Genomic DNA, 17,532 nt, shown 5'->3' on the forward strand with positions numbered 1-17,532 from the left:
CAAGGGGCCTTGGATACGTGTGTTGCCTTAGCATGCTACATATGACCTTAGGGCACGCAACGGCGAAGCAAGTGAATGAAGCAAAGTTCCACTCCAGTAATCCTCAGTTCAGCAAGCAGCCGAAGTAGTTGTCCAGTCCAGTAATTCTCGTCTCGGCAATAAGGTGCAGTACAAGTGGTCCATAAAACGAAGAACAAAGTCCAAGTCCAGTGGTCTTTGTCTTGACAAGAAGCAAAGTACCAGCAGGCTTCATCTTGGCAAGTAGTCAAAGTACAAGTCCAGTCCACCTCGTCTTGGCAAGAAGCCAAAGTACAAGTCCGGTCCACTTCGTCTTGGCAAGAAGCCAAAGTACAAGTCCAGTAGTCTTCGTCTTGGCAAGAAGCCAAAGTAAGAGTCCTGTAGTCTTCGTCTTGACAAGAAATCAGAGGACAAGTCCAGTCCACTTCGTCTTGGCAAGAAGGCAAGTACAAGTCCAGCAGTCTTCATCTTGGCAGTTTTCGTCTTGGCGAGAAGCCAAAGTACTTGTCCAGCAGTCTTCGTCTTGGCGAGAAGCCAAAGTACAAGTCCAGCAGTTTTCGTCTTTGCAAGAAGCCAAAGTTTGTCCAGCAGTCTTCGTCTTGGCGAGAAGCCAAAGTACTTGTCCAGTCCACTTCGTCTTGGCGAGAAGCCAAAGTACTTGTCCAGTCCACTTCGTCTTGGCGAGAAGCCAAAGTACAAGTCCAGTCCACTTCGTCTTGGCAAGAAGCCAAAGTACTTGTTCAGTCCACTTCGTCTTGGCAAGAAGCCAAAGTACTTGTCCAGCAGTCTTCGTCTTGGCAAGAAGCCAAAGTACTTGTCCAGTCCACTTCGTCTTGGCAAGAAACCAAAGTACAAGTCCAGTAGTCTTCGTCTTGGCAAGAAGCCAAAGTCCAGTAGTCTTCGTCTTGGCAAGAAGCCAAAGTACAAGTGCAGTAGTCTTTGTCTTGGCAAGAAGTCAAAGTACAAGTCCAGTAGTCTTCGTCTTGGCAAGAAGCCAAAGTACAAGTCCAGTAGTCTTCGTCTTGGCAAGAAGCCAAAGTACAAGTGCAGTAGTCTTTGTCTTGGCAAGAAGCCAAAGTACAAGTGCAGTAGTCTTTGTCTTGGCAAGTAACCAAAGTACTTGTCCAGCAGTTTTTGTCTTGGCAAGAAGCCAAAGTACAAGTCCAGTCCACTTCGTCTTGGCAAGAAGCCAAAGTACTTGTCCGGCAGTCTTCGTCTTGGCAAGAAGCCAAAGTACTTGTCCAGCAGTCTTCGTCTTTGCGAGAAGCCAAAGTATTTGTCCAGCAGTCTTCGTCTTGGCGAGAAGCCAAAGTACTTGTCCAGCAGTCTTCGTCTTGGCGAGAAGCCAAAGTACCAGCAGTCTTCGTCTTGGCAAGAAGCCAAAGTACTTGTCCAGCAGTCTTCGTCTTGGCAAGAAGCCAAAGTACAAGTCCAGTAGTCTTCGTTTTGGCAAGAAGCCAAAGTCAAAGTCCAGTAGTCTTCGTCTTGGCAAGAAGTCAAAGTACAAGTCCAGTAGTCTTCGTCTTGGCAAGAAGCCAAAGTACAAGTCCAGTAGTCTTCGTCTTGGCGAGAAGCCAAAGTACGTGGCGAGAAGCCAAAGTACGTGTCCAGCAGTCTTCGTCTTGGCGAGAAGCTAAAGTACTTGTCCAGCAGTCATTGTCTTGGCAAGAAGCCAAGTACAAGTTCAATAGTCTTCGTCTCGGCAAGAAGCCAAAGTACGTGTCCAGCAGTCTTCATCTTGGCGAGAAGCCAAAGTACAAGTCCAGTAGTCTTCGTCTTGGCAAGAAGCCAAAGTACTGGTCCAGCAGTCTTCGTCTTGGCAAGAAGCCAAAGTACAAGTCCTGTAGTCTTCATCTTGGCAAGAAGCTAAAGTACAAGTCCAGTAGTCTTCGTCTTGGCAAGAAGCCAAAGTACAAGTCCAGTCCACTTCGTCTTGGCAAGAAGCCAAAGTACAAATCCAGCAGTCTTCGTCTTGGCAAGAAGCCAAAGTACGTGTCCAGCAGTCTTCATCTGTCTTCATCTTGGCGGGAAGCCAAAGTACTCGTCCAGCAGTCTTCGTCTTGGCGAGAAGCCAAAGTACTTGTCCAGCAGTCTTCGTCTTGGCGAGAAGCCAAAGTACTTGTCCAGCAGTCTTCGTCTTGGCGAGAAGCCAAAGTACTTGTCCAGCAGTCTTCGTCTTTGCGAGAAGCCAAAGTACGTGTCCAGCAGTCTTCGTCTTGGCGAGTCCAGCAGTCTTCTACTTGTCCAGTAGTCTTCGTCTTGGCAAGAAGCCAAAGTATGTGTCCAGCAGTCTTCGTCTTGGCGAGAAGCCAAAGTACTTGTCCTGTAATCTTCGTCTTGGCGAGAAGCCAAAGTACTTGTCCGGCAGTCTTCGTCTTGGCGAGAAGCTAAAGTACTTGTCCAGCAGTCTTCGTCTTTGCGAGAAGCCAAAGTACGTGTCCAGCAGTCTTCGTCTTGGCGAGAAGCCAAAGTACGTGTCCAGCAGTCTTCGTCTAGGCAAGTAGCCAAAGTACTTGTCCAGCAGTCTTCGTCTTGGCAAGAAGCCAAGTACAAATCCAGCAGTCTTCGTCTTGGCAGTTTTCGTCTTTGCAAGAAGCCAAAGTACTTGTCCAGCAGTCTTCGTCTTGGCAAGAAGGCAAGTACAAGTCCAGCAGTCTTCGTCTTGGCGAGAAGCCAAAGTACTTGTCCAGCAGTCTTCGTCTTGGCAAAAAGCCAAAGTACTTGTCCAGCAGTCTTCGTCTTGGCAAGAAGCCAAAGTACGTGTCCAGCAGTCTTCGTCTTGGCAAGAAGCCAAAGTACGTGTCCAGCAGTCTTCGTCTTGGCAAGAAGCCAAAGTACTTGTCCAGCAGTCTTCTACTTGTCCAGCAGTCTTCGTCTTGGCAAGAAGCCAAAGTACAAGTCTAGTCCACTTCGTTTTGGCAAGAAGCCAAAGTACAAGTCCAGTAGTCTTCGTCTTGGCAAGAAACCAAAGTACAAGTCAAGCAGTCTTCGTCTTGGCAAGAAGCCAAAGTACGTGTCCAGCAGTCTTCATCTGTCTTCATCTTGGCGGGAAGCCAAAGTACTCGTCCAGCAGTCTTCGTCTTGGCGAGAAGCCAAAGTACTTGTCCAGCAGTCTTCGTCTTGGCGAGAAGCCAAAGTACTTGTCCAGCAGTCTTCGTCTTGGCGAGAAGCCAAAGTACTTGTCCAGCAGTCTTGGCAAGAAGCCAAAGTATGTGTCCAGCAGTCTTCGTCTTGGCGAGTCCAGCAGTCTTCTACTTGTCCAGTAGTCTTCGTCTTGGCGAGAAGCCATAGTACGTGTCCAGCAGTCTTGGCAAGAAGCCAAAGTATGTGTCCAGCAGTCTTCGTCTTGGCGAGAAGCCAAAGTACTTGTCCTGTAATCTTCGTCTTGGCGAGAAGCCAAAGTACTTGTCCGGCAGTCTTCGTCTTGGCGAGAAGCTAAAGTACTTGTCCGGCAGTCTTCGTCTTGGCAAGAAGCCAAAGTACTTGTCCAGCAGTCTTCGTCTTTGCGAGAAGCCAAAGTACGTGTCCAGCAGTCTTGGCAAGAAGCCAAAGTATTTGTCCAGCAGTCTTCGTCTTGGCGAGAAGCCAAAGTACTTGTCCAGCAGTCTTCGTCTTGGCGAGAAGCCAAAGTACCAGCAGTCTTCGTCTTGGCAAGAAGCCAAAGTACGTGTCCAGCAGTCTTCGTCTAGGCAAGTAGCCAAAGTACTTGTCCAGCAGTCTTCGTCTTGGCAAGAAGCTAAAGTACAAGTCCAGCAGTCTTCATCTTGGCGAGAAGCCAAAGTACTTGTCCAGCAGTCTTCGTCTTGGCGAGAAGCCAAAGTACTTGTCCAGCAGTCTTCGTCTTGGCAAGAAGCCAAAGTACTTGTCCAGCAGTCTTCGTCTTGGCAAGAAGCCAAAGTAGTCCAGCAGTCATTTGTCTTGGCAAGAAGCCAAAGTAGTCCAGCAGTCATTGTCTTGGCAAGAAGCCAAAGTACTTGTCCAGCAGTCTTCTACTTGTCCAGCAGCCTTCCTCTTAGCGAGAAGCCAAAGTACGTGTCCAGCAGTCTTGGCAAGAAGCCAAAGTATGTGTCCAGCAGTCTTCGTCTTGGCGAGAAGACAAAGTACTTGTCCAGTAGTCTTCGTCTTGGCGAGAAGCCAAAGTACTTGTCCAGCAGTCATTGTCTTGGCAAGAAGCCAAAGTACGTGTCCAGCAGTCTTCATCTGTCTTCATCTTGGCGAAAAGCCAAAGTACTTGTCCAGCAGTCTTCGTCTTGGCGAGAAGCCAAAGTACTTGTCCAGCAGTCTTCGTCTTGGCGAGAAGCCAAAGTACTTGTCCTGTAATCTTCGTCTTGGCGAGAAGCCAAAGTACTTGTCCAGCAGTCTTCGTCTTGGCAAGAAGTCAAAGTACTTGTCCAGCAGTCTTCCTCTTAGCGAGAAGCCAAAGTACGTGTCCAGCAGTCTTGGCAAGAAGCCAAAGTATGTGTCCAGCAGTCTTCATCTTGGCAAGAAGCCAAAGTACTTGTCCTGTAATCTTCGTCTTGGCGAGAAGCCAAAGTACTTGTCCAGCAGTCTTCGTCTTGGCGAGAAGCCAAAGTACTTGTCCAGCAGTCTTCGTCTTGGCGAGAAGCCAAAGTACGTGGCGAGAAGCCAAAGTACGTGTCCAGTCCACTTCGTCTTGGCGAGAAGCCAAAGTACTTGTCCAGTCCACTTCGTCTTGGCGAGAAGCCAAAGTACAAGTCCAGTCCACTTCGTCTTGGCAAGAAGCCAAAGTACTTGTTCAGTCCACTTCGTCTTGGCAAGAAACCAAAGTACAAGTCCAGTAGTCTTCGTCTTGGCAAGAAGCCAAAGTCCAGTAGTCTTCGTCTTGGCAAGAAGCCAAAGTACAAGTGCAGTAGTCTTTGTCTTGGCAAGAAGTCAAAGTACAAGTCCAGTAGTCTTCGTCTTGGCAAGAAGCCAAAGTACAAGTCCAGTAGTCTTCGTCTTGGCAAGAAGCCAAAGTACAAGTGCAGTAGTCTTTGTCTTGGCAAGAAGCCAAAGTACAAGTCCAGTAGTCTTCGTCTTGGCAAGAAGCCAAAGTATTTGTCCAGTAGTCTTCGTCTTGGCAAGAAGCCAAAGTACTTGTCCAGCAGTCTTCGTCTTGGCGAGAAGCCAAAGTACTTGTCCAGCAATCTTGGCAAGTAACCAAAGTACTTGTCCAGCAGTTTTTGTCTTGGCAAGAAGCCAAAGTACAAGTCCAGTCCACTTCGTCTTGGCAAGAAGCCAAAGTACTTGTCCGGCAGTCTTCGTCTTGGCAAGAAGCCAAAGTACTTGTCCAGCAGTCTTCGTCTTTGCGAGAAGCCAAAGTATTTGTCCAGCAGTCTTCGTCTTGGCGAGAAGCCAAAGTACTTGTCCAGCAGTCTTCGTCTTGGCGAGAAGCCAAAGTACCAGCAGTCTTCGTCTTGGCAAGAAGCCAAAGTACGTGTCCAGCAGTCTTCGTCTAGGCAAGTAGCCAAAGTACTTGTCCAGCAGTCTTCGTCTTGGCAAGAAGCCAAAGTACAAGTCCAGTAGTCTTCGTTTTGGCAAGAAGCCAAAGTCAAAGTCCAGTAGTCTTCGTCTTGGCAAGAAGCCAAAGTACAAGTCCAGTAGTCTTCGTCTTGGCGAGAAGCCAAAGTACGTGGCGAGAAGCCAAAGTACGTGTCCAGCAGTCTTCGTCTTGGCGAGAAGCTAAAGTACTTGTCCAGCAGTCATTGTCTTGGCAAGAAGCCAAGTACAAGTTCAATAGTCTTCGTCTCGGCAAGAAGCCAAAGTACGTGTCCAGCAGTCTTCATCTTGGCGAGAAGCCAAAGTACAAGTCCAGTAGTCTTCGTCTTGGCAAGAAGCCAAAGTACTGGTCCAGCAGTCTTCGTCTTGGCAAGAAGCCAAAGTACAAGTCCTGTAGTCTTCATCTTGGCAAGAAGCTAAAGTACAAGTCCAGTAGTCTTCGTCTTGGCAAGAAGCTAAAGTACAAGTCCAGTAGTCTTCGTCTTGGCAAGAAGCCAAAGTACAAGTCCAGTCCACTTCGTCTTGGCAAGAAGCCAAAGTACAAATCCAGCAGTCTTCGTCTTGGCAAGAAGCCAAAGTACGTGTCCAGCAGTCTTCATCTGTCTTCATCTTGGCGGGAAGCCAAAGTACTCGTCCAGCAGTCTTCGTCTTGGCGAGAAGCCAAAGTACTTGTCCAGCAGTCTTCGTCTTGGCGAGAAGCCAAAGTACTTGTCCAGCAGTCTTCGTCTTGGCGAGAAGCCAAAGTACTTGTCCAGCAGTCTTCGTCTTTGCGAGAAGCCAAAGTACGTGTCCAGCAGTCTTGGCAAGAAGCCAAAGTATGTGTCCAGCAGTCTTCGTCTTGGCGAGTCCAGCAGTCTTCTACTTGTCCAGTAGTCTTCGTCTTGGCAAGAAGCCAAAGTATGTGTCCAGCAGTCTTCGTCTTGGCGAGAAGCCAAAGTACTTGTCCTGTAATCTTCGTCTTGGCGAGAAGCCAAAGTACTTGTCCGGCAGTCTTCGTCTTGGCGAGAAGCTAAAGTACTTGTCCGGCAGTCTTCGTCTTGGCAAGAAGCCAAAGTACTTGTCCAGCAGTCTTCGTCTTTGCGAGAAGCCAAAGTACGTGTCCAGCAGTCTTCGTCTTGGCGAGAAGCCAAAGTACGTGTCCAGCAGTCTTCGTCTAGGCAAGTAGCCAAAGTACTTGTCCAGCAGTCTTCGTCTTGGCAAGAAGCCAAGTACAAATCCAGCAGTCTTCGTCTTGGCAGTTTTCGTCTTTGCAAGAAGCCAAAGTACTTGTCCAGCAGTCTTCGTCTTGGCAAGAAGGCAAGTACAAGTCCAGCAGTCATCGTCTTGGCGAGAAGCCAAAGTACTTGTCCAGCAGTCTTCGTCTTGGCAAAAAGCCAAAGTACTTGTCCAGCAGTCTTCGTCTTGGCAAGAAGCCAAAGTACGTGTCCAGCAGTCTTCGTCTTGGCAAGAAGCCAAAGTACGTGTCCAGCAGTCTTCGTCTTGGCAAGAAGCCAAAGTACGTGTCCAGCAGTCTTCGTCTTGGCAAGAAGCCAAAGTACTTGTCCAGCAGTCTTCTACTTGTCCAGCAGTCTTCGTCTTGGCAAGAAGCCAAAGTACAAGTCTAGTCCACTTCGTTTTGGCAAGAAGCCAAAGTACAAGTCCAGTAGTCTTCGTCTTGGCAAGAAACCAAAGTACAAGTCAAGCAGTCTTCGTCTTGGCAAGAAGCCAAAGTACGTGTCCAGCAGTCTTCATCTGTCTTCATCTTGGCGGGAAGCCAAAGTACTCGTCCAGCAGTCTTCGTCTTGGCGAGAAGCCAAAGTACTTGTCCAGCAGTCTTCGTCTTGGCGAGAAGCCAAAGTACTTGTCCAGCAGTCTTCGTCTTGGCGAGAAGCCAAAGTACTTGTCCAGCAGTCTTGGCAAGAAGCCAAAGTATGTGTCCAGCAGTCTTCGTCTTGGCGAGTCCAGCAGTCTTCTACTTGTCCAGTAGTCTTCGTCTTGGCGAGAAGCCATAGTACGTGTCCAGCAGTCTTGGCAAGAAGCCAAAGTATGTGTCCAGCAGTCTTCGTCTTGGCGAGAAGCCAAAGTACTTGTCCTGTAATCTTCGTCTTGGCGAGAAGCCAAAGTACTTGTCCGGCAGTCTTCGTCTTGGCGAGAAGCTAAAGTACTTGTCCGGCAGTCTTCGTCTTGGCAAGAAGCCAAAGTACTTGTCCAGCAGTCTTCGTCTTTGCGAGAAGCCAAAGTACGTGTCCAGCAGTCTTGGCAAGAAGCCAAAGTATTTGTCCAGCAGTCTTCGTCTTGGCGAGAAGCCAAAGTACTTGTCCAGCAGTCTTCGTCTTGGCGAGAAGCCAAAGTACCAGCAGTCTTCGTCTTGGCAAGAAGCCAAAGTACGTGTCCAGCAGTCTTCGTCTAGGCAAGTAGCCAAAGTACTTGTCCAGCAGTCTTCGTCTTGGCAAGAAGCCAAAGTACAAGTCCAGCAGTCTTCATCTTGGCGAGAAGCCAAAGTACTTGTCCAGCAGTCTTCGTCTTGGCGAGAAGCCAAAGTACTTGTCCAGCAGTCTTCGTCTTGGCAAGAAGCCAAAGTACTTGTCCAGCAGTCTTCGTCTTGGCAAGAAGCCAAAGTAGTCCAGCAGTCATTTGTCTTGGCAAGAAGCCAAAGTAGTCCAGCAGTCATTGTCTTGGCAAGAAGCCAAAGTACTTGTCCAGCAGTCTTCTACTTGTCCAGCAGTCTTCCTCTTAGCGAGAAGCCAAAGTACGTGTCCAGCAGTCTTGGCAAGAAGCCAAAGTATGTGTCCAGCAGTCTTCGTCTTGGCGAGAAGACAAAGTACTTGTCCAGTAGTCTTCGTCTTGGCGAGAAGCCAAAGTACTTGTCCAGCAGTCATTGTCTTGGCAAGAAGCCAAAGTACGTGTCCAGCAGTCTTCATCTGTCTTCATCTTGGCGAAAAGCCAAAGTACTTGTCCAGCAGTCTTCGTCTTGGCGAGAAGCCAAAGTACTTGTCCAGCAGTCTTCGTCTTGGCGAGAAGCCAAAGTACTTGTCCTGTAATCTTCGTCTTGGCGAGAAGCCAAAGTACTTGTCCAGCAGTCTTCGTCTTGGCAAGAAGTCAAAGTACTTGTCCAGCAGTCTTCCTCTTAGCGAGAAGCCAAAGTACGTGTCCAGCAGTCTTGGCAAGAAGCCAAAGTATGTGTCCAGCAGTCTTCATCTTGGCAAGAAGCCAAAGTACTTGTCCTGTAATCTTCGTCTTGGCGAGAAGCCAAAGTACTTGTCCAGCAGTCTTCGTCTTGGCGAGAAGCCAAAGTACTTGTCCAGCAGTCTTCGTCTTGGCGAGAAGCCAAAGTACGTGGCGAGAAGCCAAAGTACGTGTCCAGTCCACTTCGTCTTGGCGAGAAGCCAAAGTACTTGTCCAGTCCACTTCGTCTTGGCGAGAAGCCAAAGTACAAGTCCAGTCCACTTCGTCTTGGCAAGAAGCCAAAGTACTTGTTCAGTCCACTTCGTCTTGGCAAGAAGCCAAAGTACTTGTCCAGCAGTCTTCGTCTTGGCAAGAAGCCAAAGTACTTGTCCAGTCCACTTCGTCTTGGCAAGAAACCAAAGTACAAGTCCAGTAGTCTTCGTCTTGGCAAGAAGCCAAAGTCCAGTAGTCTTCGTCTTGGCAAGAAGCCAAAGTACAAGTGCAGTAGTCTTTGTCTTGGCAAGAAGTCAAAGTACAAGTCCAGTAGTCTTCGTCTTGGCAAGAAGCCAAAGTACAAGTCCAGTAGTCTTCGTCTTGGCAAGAAGCCAAAGTACAAGTGCAGTAGTCTTTGTCTTGGCAAGAAGCCAAAGTACAAGTCCAGTAGTCTTCGTCTTGGCAAGAAGCCAAAGTATTTGTCCAGTAGTCTTCGTCTTGGCAAGAAGCCAAAGTACTTGTCCAGCAGTCTTCGTCTTGGCGAGAAGCCAAAGTACTTGTCCAGCAATCTTGGCAAGTAACCAAAGTACTTGTCCAGCAGTTTTTGTCTTGGCAAGAAGCCAAAGTACAAGTCCAGTCCACTTCGTCTTGGCAAGAAGCCAAAGTACTTGTCCGGCAGTCTTCGTCTTGGCAAGAAGCCAAAGTACTTGTCCAGCAGTCTTCGTCTTTGCGAGAAGCCAAAGTATTTGTCCAGCAGTCTTCGTCTTGGCGAGAAGCCAAAGTACTTGTCCAGCAGTCTTCGTCTTGGCGAGAAGCCAAAGTACCAGCAGTCTTCGTCTTGGCAAGAAGCCAAAGTACGTGTCCAGCAGTCTTCGTCTAGGCAAGTAGCCAAAGTACTTGTCCAGCAGTCTTCGTCTTGGCAAGAAGCCAAAGTACAAGTCCAGTAGTCTTCGTTTTGGCAAGAAGCCAAAGTCAAAGTCCAGTAGTCTTCGTCTTGGCAAGAAGCCAAAGTACAAGTCCAGTAGTCTTCGTCTTGGCGAGAAGCCAAAGTACGTGGCGAGAAGCCAAAGTACGTGTCCAGCAGTCTTCGTCTTGGCGAGAAGCTAAAGTACTTGTCCAGCAGTCATTGTCTTGGCAAGAAGCCAAGTACAAGTTCAATAGTCTTCGTCTCGGCAAGAAGCCAAAGTACGTGTCCAGCAGTCTTCATCTTGGCGAGAAGCCAAAGTACAAGTCCAGTAGTCTTCGTCTTGGCAAGAAGCCAAAGTACTGGTCCAGCAGTCTTCGTCTTGGCAAGAAGCCAAAGTACAAGTCCTGTAGTCTTCATCTTGGCAAGAAGCTAAAGTACAAGTCCAGTAGTCTTCGTCTTGGCAAGAAGCCAAAGTACAAGTCCAGTCCACTTCGTCTTGGCAAGAAGCCAAAGTACAAATCCAGCAGTCTTCGTCTTGGCAAGAAGCCAAAGTACGTGTCCAGCAGTCTTCGTCTTGGCGGGAAGCCAAAGTACTCGTCCAGCAGTCTTCGTCTTGGCGAGAAGCCAAAGTACTTGTCCAGCAGTCTTCGTCTTGGCGAGAAGCCAAAGTACTTGTCCAGCAGTCTTCGTCTTGGCGAGAAGCCAAAGTACTTGTCCAGCAGTCTTCGTCTTGGCGAGAAGCCAAAGTACGTGTCCAGCAGTCTTGGCAAGAAGCCAAAGTACTGTGTCCAGCAGTCTTCGTCTTGGCGAGTCCAGCAAAGTACTTGTCCAGTAGTCTTCGTCTTGGCAAGAAGCCAAAGTATTGTCCAGCAGTCTTCGTCTTGGCGAGAAGCCAAAGTACTTGTCCAGCAATCTTCGTCTTGGCGAGAAGCCAAAGTACTTGTCCAGCAGTCTTCGTCTTGGCGAGAAGCCAAAGTACTTGTCCAGCAGTCTTCGTCTTGGCAAGAAGCCAAAGTACTTGTCCAGCAGTCTTCGTCTTTGCAAGAAGCCAAAGTACGTGTCCAGCAGTCTTCGTCTTGGCAAGAAGCCAAAGTACGTGTCCAGCAGTCTTCGTCTTGGCAAGAAGCCAAAGTACTTGTCCAGCAGTCTTCGTCTTGGCAAGAAGCCAAAGTACTTGTCCAGCAGTCTTCGTCTTGGCAAGAAGCCAAAGTACTTGTCCAGCAGTCTTCGTCTTGGCAAGAAGCCAAAGTACGTCCAGCAGTCTTCGTCTTGGCAAGAAGCCAAAGTACTTGTCCAGCAGTCTTCGTCTTGGCAAAAGCCAAAGTACTTGTCCAGCAGTCTTCGTCTTGGCAAGAAGCCAAAGTACGTGTCCAGCAGTCTTCGTCTTGGCAAGAAGCCAAAGTACGTGTCCAGCAGTCTTCGTCTTGGCAAGAAGCCAAAGTACTTGTCCAGCAGTCCTACTTGTCCAGCAGTCTTCGTCTTGGCAAGAAGCCAAAGTACAAGTCTAGTCCACTTCGTTTTGGCAAGAAGCCAAAGTACAAGTCCAGTAGTCTTCGTCTTGGCAAGAAGCCAAAGTACTTGTCCAGCAGTCTTCGTCTTGGCAAGAAGCCAAAGTACGTGTCCAGCAGTCTTCATCTGTCTTCATCTTGGCGGGAAGCCAAAGTACTTGTCCAGCAGTCTTCGTCTTGGCGAGAAGCCAAAGTACTTGTCCAGCAGTCTTCGTCTTGGCGAGAAGCCAAAGTACTTGTCCAGTAGTCTTCGTCTTGGCGAGAAGCCAAAGTACTTGTCCAGCAGTCTTGGCAAGAAGCCAAAGTATGTGTCCAGCAGTCTTCGTCTTGGCGAGCCAGCAGTACTTGTCCAGTAGTCTTCGTCTTGGCGAGAAGCCAAAGTACTGTCCAGCAGTCTTGGCGAGAAGCCAAAGTACTTGTCCAGCAGTCTTCGTCTTGGCGAGAAGCCAAAGTACTTGTCCAGCAGTCTTCGTCTTGGCGAGAAGCCAAAGTACTTGTCCGGCAGTCTTCGTCTTGGCGAGAAGCCAAAGTACTTGTCCAGCAGTCTTCGTCTTGGCAAGAAGCCAAAGTACTTGTCCAGCAGTCTTCGTCTTGCGAGAAGCCAAAGTACGTTGTCCAGCAGTCTTCGGGCAAGAAGCCAAAGTATTTGTCCAGCAGTCTTCGTCTTGGCGAGAAGCCAAAGTACTTGTCCAGCAGTCTTCGTCTTGGCGAGAAGCCAAAGTACCCAGCAGTCTTCGTCTTGGCAAGAAGCCAAAGTACTTGTCCAGCAGTCTTCGTCTAGGCAAGTAGCCAAAGTACTTGTCCAGCAGTCTTCGTCTTGGCAAGAAGCCAAAGTACTTGTCCAGCAGTCTTCGTCTTGGCGAGAAGCCAAAGTACTTGTCCAGCAGTCTTCGTCTTGGCAAGAAGCCAAAGTACTTGTCCAGCAGTCTTCGTCTTGGCAAGAAGCCAAAGTACTTGTCCAGCAGTCTTCGTCTTGGCAAGAAGCCAAAGTAGTCCAGCAGTCATTGTCTTGGCAAGAAGCCAAAGTAGTCCAGCAGTCTTGTCTTGGCAGAAGCCAAAGTACTTGTCCAGCAGTCTTCTACTTGTCCAGCAGTCTTCCTCTTAGCGAGAAGCCAAAGTACGTATCCAGCAGTCTTGGCAAGAAGCCAAAGTATGTGTCCAGCAGTCTTCGTCTTGGCGAGAAGACAAAGTACTTGTCCAGTAGTCTTCGTCTTGGCGAGAAGCCAAAGTACTTGTCCAGCAGTCATTGTCTTGGCAAGAAGCCAAAGTACGTGTCCAGCAGTCTTCATCTGTCTTCATCTTGGCGAAAAGCCAAAGTACTTGTCCAGCAGTCTTCGTCTTGGCGAGAAGCCAAAGTACTTGTCCAGCAGTCTTCGTCTTGGCGAGAAGCCAAAGTACTTGTCCTGTAATCTTCGTCTTGGCAAGAAGTCAAAGTACTTGTCCAGCAGTCTTCCTCTTAGCGAGAAGCCAAAGTACGTGTCCAGCAGTCTTGGCAAGAAGCCAAAGTATGTGTCCAGCAGTCTTCATCTTGGCAAGAAGCCAAAGTACTTGTCCTGTAATCTTCGTCTTGGCGAGAAGCCAAAGTACTTGTCCAGCAGTCTTCGTCTTGGCGAGAAGCCAAAGTACTTGTCCAGCAGTCTTCGTCTTGGCGAGAAGCCAAAGTACGTGGCGAGAAGCCAAAGTACGTGTCCAGCAGTCTTCGTCTTGGCGAGAAGCTAAAGTACTTGTCCAGCAGTCATTGTATTGGCAAGAAGCCAAGTACAAGTTCAATAGTCTTCGTCTCGGCAAGAAGCCAAAGTACGTGTCCAGCAGTCTTCATCTTGGCGAGAAGCCAAAGTACAAGTCCAGTAGTCTTCGTCTTGGCAAGAAGCCAAAGTACTGGTCCAGTAGTCTTCGTCTTAGCAAGAAGCCAAAGTACTTGTCCAGCAGTCTTCTAGTTGTCCAGCAGTCTTCGTCTTGGCGAGAAGCCAAAGTACTTGTCCAGCAGTCTTCGTCTTGGCGAGAAGCCAAAGTACTTGTCCAGCAGTCTTCGTCTTGGCAAGAAGCCAAAGTACTTGTCTTGTAGTCTTCGTCTTGGCAAGAAGCCAAAGTACTTGTCCAGCAGTCTTCGTCTTGGCAAGAAGCCAAAATACTTGTCCAGCAGTCATTGTATTGGCGAGAAGCCAAAGTACTTGTCCAGCAGTCTTCGTCTTGGCGAGAAGCCAAAGTACTTGTCCAGCAGTCTTCGACTTGGCGAGAAGCCAAAGTACTTGTCCTGTAGTCTTCGTCTTGGCAAGAAGCCAAAATACTTGCCCAGTCCACTTCGTCTTGGCAAGTAGCCAAAGTACTTGTCCAGTAGTCGTCGTCTTGGCAAGAAGCCAAAGTACTTGTCCAGTAGTCTTCGTCTTGGCAAGAAGCCAAAATACTTGTCCAGTCCACTTCATCTTGGCGAGAAGACAAAGTACTTGTCCAGTAGTCTTCGTCTTGGCGAGAAGCCAAAGTACTTGTCCAGCAGTCATTGTCTTGGCAAGAAGCCAAAGTACGTGTCCAGCAGTCTTCATCTGTCTTCATCTTGGCGAAAAGCCAAAGTACTTGTCCAGCAGTCTTCGTCTTGGCGAGAAGCCAAAGTACTTGTCCAGCAGTCTTCGTCTTGGCGAGAAGCCAAAGTACTTGTCCTGTAATCTTCGTCTTGGCGAGAAGCCAAAGTACTTGTCCAGCAGTCTTCGTCTTGGCAAGAAGTCAAAGTACTTGTCCAGCAGTCTTCCTCTTAGCGAGAAGCCAAAGTACGTGTCCAGCAGTCTTGGCAAGAAGCCAAAGTATGTGTCCAGCAGTCTTCATCTTGGCAAGAAGCCAAAGTACTTGTCCTGTAATCTTCGTCTTGGCGAGAAGCCAAAGTACTTGTCCAGCAGTCTTCGTCTTGGCGAGAAGCCAAAGTACTTGTCCAGCAGTCTTCGTCTTGGCGAGAAGCCAAAGTACGTGGCGAGAAGCCAAAGTACGTGTCCAGCAGTCTTCGTCTTGGCGAGAAGCTAAAGTACTTGTCCAGCAGTCATTGTATTGGCAAGAAGCCAAGTACAAGTTCAATAGTCTTCGTCTCGGCAAGAAGCCAAAGTACGTGTCCAGCAGTCTTCATCTTGGCGAGAAGCCAAAGTACAAGTCCAGTAGTCTTCGTCTTGGCAAGAAGCCAAAGTACTGGTCCAGTAGTCTTCGTCTTGGCAAGAAGCCAAAGTACTTGTCCAGCAGTCTTCTAGTTGTCCAGCAGTCTTCGTCTTGGCGAGAAGCCAAAGTACTTGTCCAGCAGTCTTCGTCTTGGCGAGAAGCCAAAGTACTTGTCCAGCAGTCTTCGTCTTGGCGAGAAGCCAAAGTACTTGTCCAGCAGTCTTCGTCTTGGCAAGAAGCCAAAGTACTTGTCTTGTAGTCTTCGTCTTGGCAAGAAGCCAAAGTACTTGTCCAGCAGTCTTCGTCTTGGCAAGAAGCCAAAATACTTGTCCAGCAGTCTTCGTCTTGGCGAGAAGCCAAAGTACTTGTCCAGCAGTCTTCGTCTTGGCGAGAAGCCAAAGTACTTGTCCAGCAGTCTTCGACTTGGCAAGAAGCCAAAGTACTTGTCCAGTCCACTTCGTCTTGGCGAGAAGCCAAAGTACTTGTCCTGTAGTCTTCGTCTTGGCAAGAAGCCAAAATACTTGCCCAGTCCACTTCGTCTTGGCAAGTAGCCAAAGTACTTGTCCAGTAGTCGTCGTCTTGGCAAGAAGCCAAAGTACTTGTCCAGTAGTCTTCGTCTTGGCAAGAAGCCAAAATACTTGTCCAGTCCACTTCATCTTGGCAAGTAGCCAAAGTACTTGTCCAGTAGTCGTCGTCTTGGCAAGAAGCCAAAGTACTTTTCCAGTAGTCGTCGTCTTGGCAAGAAGCCAAAGTACTTTTCCAGTAGTCTTCGTCTTGGCAAGAAGCCAAAGTACAAGTCCAGTAGTCTTCGTCTTGGCAAGAAGCCAAAGTACTTGTTCATTAGTCTTCGTCTTGGCAAGAAGCCAAAGTCAAAGTCCAGTAGTCTTCGTCTTGGCAAGAAGCCAAAGTCAAAGTCCAGTAGTCTTCGTCTTGGCAAGAAGCCAAAGTCAAAGTCCAGTAGTCTTCGTCTTGGCAAGAAGCCAAAGTATAAGTCCAGTAGTCTTCGTCTTGGCAAGAAGCCAAAGTCAAAGTCCAGTAGTCTTCGTCTTGGCAAGAAGCCAAAGTCAAAGTCCAGTAGTCTTCGTCTTGGCAAGAAGCCAAAGTCAAAGTCCAGTAGTCTTCGTCCTGGCAAGAAGCCAAAGTATAAGTCCAGTAGTCTTCGTCTTGGCAAGAAGCCAAAGTATAAGTCCAGTAGTCTTCGTCTTGGCAAGAAGCAAAAGTATAAGTCCTGTAGTCTTCGTCTTGGCAAGAAGCCAAAGTCAAAGTCCAGTAGTCTTCGTCTTGGCAAGAAGCCAAAGTCAAAGTTCAGTAGTCTTCGTCTTGGCAAGAAGCCAAAGTATAAGTCCAGTAGTCTTCGTCTTGGCAAGAAGCCAAAGTCAAAGTCCAGTAGTCTTCGTCTTGGCAAGAAGCCAAAGTACAAGTCCAGTAGTTTTCGTCTTGGCAAGAAGCCAAAGTACAAGTCCAGTAGTCTTCGTCTTGGCAAGAAGCCAAAGTACAAGTCCAGTAGTCTTCGTCTTGGCAAGAAGCCAAAGTATAAGTCCAATAGTCTTCGTCTTGGCAAGAAGCCAAAGTCAAAGTCCAGTAGTCTTCGTCTTGGCAAGAAGCCAAAGTATAAGTCCAGTAGTCTTCGTCTTGGCAAGAAGCCAAAGTACTTGTTCATTAGTCATCATCTTGGCGAGAAGCCTAAGTATTAGTCCAGTAGTCTTCGTCTTGGCAAGAAGCCAAAGTATAAGTCCAATAGTCTTCGTCTTGGCAAGAAGCCAAAGTCAAAGTCCAGTAGTCTTCGTCTTGGCAAGAAGCCAAAGTATAAGTCCAGTAGTCTTCGTCTTGGCAAGAAGCCAAAGTACTTGTTCATTAGTCATCATCTTGGCGAGAAGCCTAAGTATTAGTCCAGTAGTCTTCGTCTTGGCGAGAAGCCAAAGTATTTGTCCAGTAGTCTACGAAGACTTGGCAAGAAGCCAAAGTACTTGTCCAGCAGTCTTCGTCTCGGCAAAAAGCCAAAGTACTTGTCCAGTAGTCTTCGTCTCGGCAGGAAGCCGAAGTAATCGTCTCGGCAGGAAGCCGAAGTAATCGTCTCGGCAGGAAGCCGAAGTAATCGTCTCGGCAGGAAGCCGAAGTAATCGTCTCGGCAGGAAGCCGAAGTAATCGTCTCGGCAGGAAGCCGAAGTAATCGTCTCGGCAGGAAGCCGAAGTAATTGTCTCGGCCGGAAGCCGAATTCACGCTCGAGCCGAAACCGAATCCACGCTCGAGCCGAAGTCACCGCCACGGCAGGAAGCCAAAGTCACCGCCTCGGCAGGAAGCCAAAGTCACCGCCTCGGCAGGAAGCCGAAGCCCTTATTTCACTGCCATATCACAGGGAACCCATCTATTAGCCAGCCAATTACTGATTGATGTGTCAACTAGCTTCAAGGAAAAAAAAATATTGTAGTTAAAAATTCATATTTAGTGACAAATGCTTCCTAGACAAACGTTCCTCTTTCCCACTATTTCACATTTTTCTTTTCATTTACATCTCCCCCCCCATTTATTTTTCCCTCTGCCTTCTCATCTCTAATGCTTTAACTCAATGTATTAATAAATCAGGAGGGATACTCATGTCAGTGTAAATAATGATAACAATAGTTCATTTGAAAATTTGTGGTTGAAAGAAATAAAAATAAAGGAATTGTCTGAGCTCGACTGCTGTCAGTTATTGGTCCCTTTATAAAATGTAATAAATGACTTGTAAGTATAACTGAAAATCATAAGTGCATTAACATCTTCAGTGGGTGTAGGGTGCAGTAATCTTTAGTAATTAAGTCGATGCGAGTATTACTGGGGTCTAAACACACACGATTATATATAAAGTTATAGCCTATAACAGGTTAAATTGTAACAGTTCTTCTATCACGTTATTCTACTACTAGTTGAAGTATAAGTTCACAGAAGAAAACATGCTTTCTATGTTTAGCTCCATAAAGAAACAAGCACAAAAATAGCCAAGTAATACAAAATGTATAAGGCTAATTTTTACCCACTGCTAGATGGTACATATTCCAGAGTCGACTGCAGACCTACATTAAAATCATGTATACTACTCATTACCACATTGACATGGAAACTGAAAA

The 17,532-nt window shown here is 47.9% G+C and overlaps 2 protein-coding genes across 2 annotated transcripts; one reads left to right on the top strand and one right to left on the bottom strand.

Annotated features, from left to right (window-relative positions):
- Positions 1 to 758: 758 nt before the first annotated feature.
- LOC137648280 (prestalk protein-like) lies at positions 759 to 2,038 on the bottom strand. Its single transcript, XM_068381207.1, has 3 exons — positions 1,738 to 2,038; positions 1,446 to 1,580; positions 759 to 1,351 (listed from the first exon to the last, which is right to left on the bottom strand). Exons 1-3 carry the CDS (start codon positions 2,036 to 2,038, stop codon positions 759 to 761), a joined length of 1,029 nt encoding a protein of 342 aa, XP_068237308.1.
- A 257-nt stretch (positions 2,039 to 2,295) lies between these two features.
- LOC137648281 (uncharacterized) lies at positions 2,296 to 5,544 on the top strand. The gene is made up of 6 exons (XM_068381208.1): positions 2,296 to 2,332; positions 2,445 to 2,619; positions 2,887 to 3,154; positions 3,643 to 4,284; positions 4,603 to 5,072; positions 5,196 to 5,544. Exons 1-6 carry the CDS (start codon positions 2,296 to 2,298, stop codon positions 5,542 to 5,544), a joined length of 1,941 nt encoding a protein of 646 aa, XP_068237309.1.
- Positions 5,545 to 17,532: the final 11,988 nt, after the last annotated feature.

The sequence above is a fragment of the Palaemon carinicauda genome, chromosome 10 (assembly GCF_036898095.1).
Source record: "Palaemon carinicauda isolate YSFRI2023 chromosome 10, ASM3689809v2, whole genome shotgun sequence".
Lineage (NCBI taxonomy): Eukaryota > Metazoa > Arthropoda > Malacostraca > Decapoda > Palaemonidae > Palaemon > Palaemon carinicauda.

What these genes read in the sequence shown, in the direction of transcription:
- LOC137648280 (XM_068381207.1), bottom strand. Translation starts at nt 2,038, where the DNA reads ATGAAGACAGATGAAGACTGCTGGACACGTACTTTGGCTTCTTGCCAA. An exon ending in AGATGAAGACTGCTGGACAC is followed by an intron (nt 1,581 to 1,737) that starts GTACTTTGGCTT and finishes CTTCTCGCCAAG; the next exon opens with ACGAAGACTACTGGACTTGT. An exon ending in AAACGAAGACTACTGGACTT is followed by an intron (nt 1,352 to 1,445) that starts GTACTTTGGCTT and finishes CTTCTCGCCAAG; the next exon opens with ACGAAGACTGCTGGACAAGT.
- LOC137648281 (XM_068381208.1), top strand. Translation starts at nt 2,296, where the DNA reads ATGTGTCCAGCAGTCTTCGTCTTGGCGAGAAGCCAAA. An exon ending in CGTCTTGGCGAGAAGCCAAA is followed by an intron (nt 2,333 to 2,444) that starts GTACTTGTCCTG and finishes CTTTGCGAGAAG; the next exon opens with CCAAAGTACGTGTCCAGCAG. An exon ending in CGTCTTGGCAAGAAGCCAAA is followed by an intron (nt 5,073 to 5,195) that starts GTATTTGTCCAG and finishes GTACTTGTCCAG; the next exon opens with CAGTTTTTGTCTTGGCAAGA.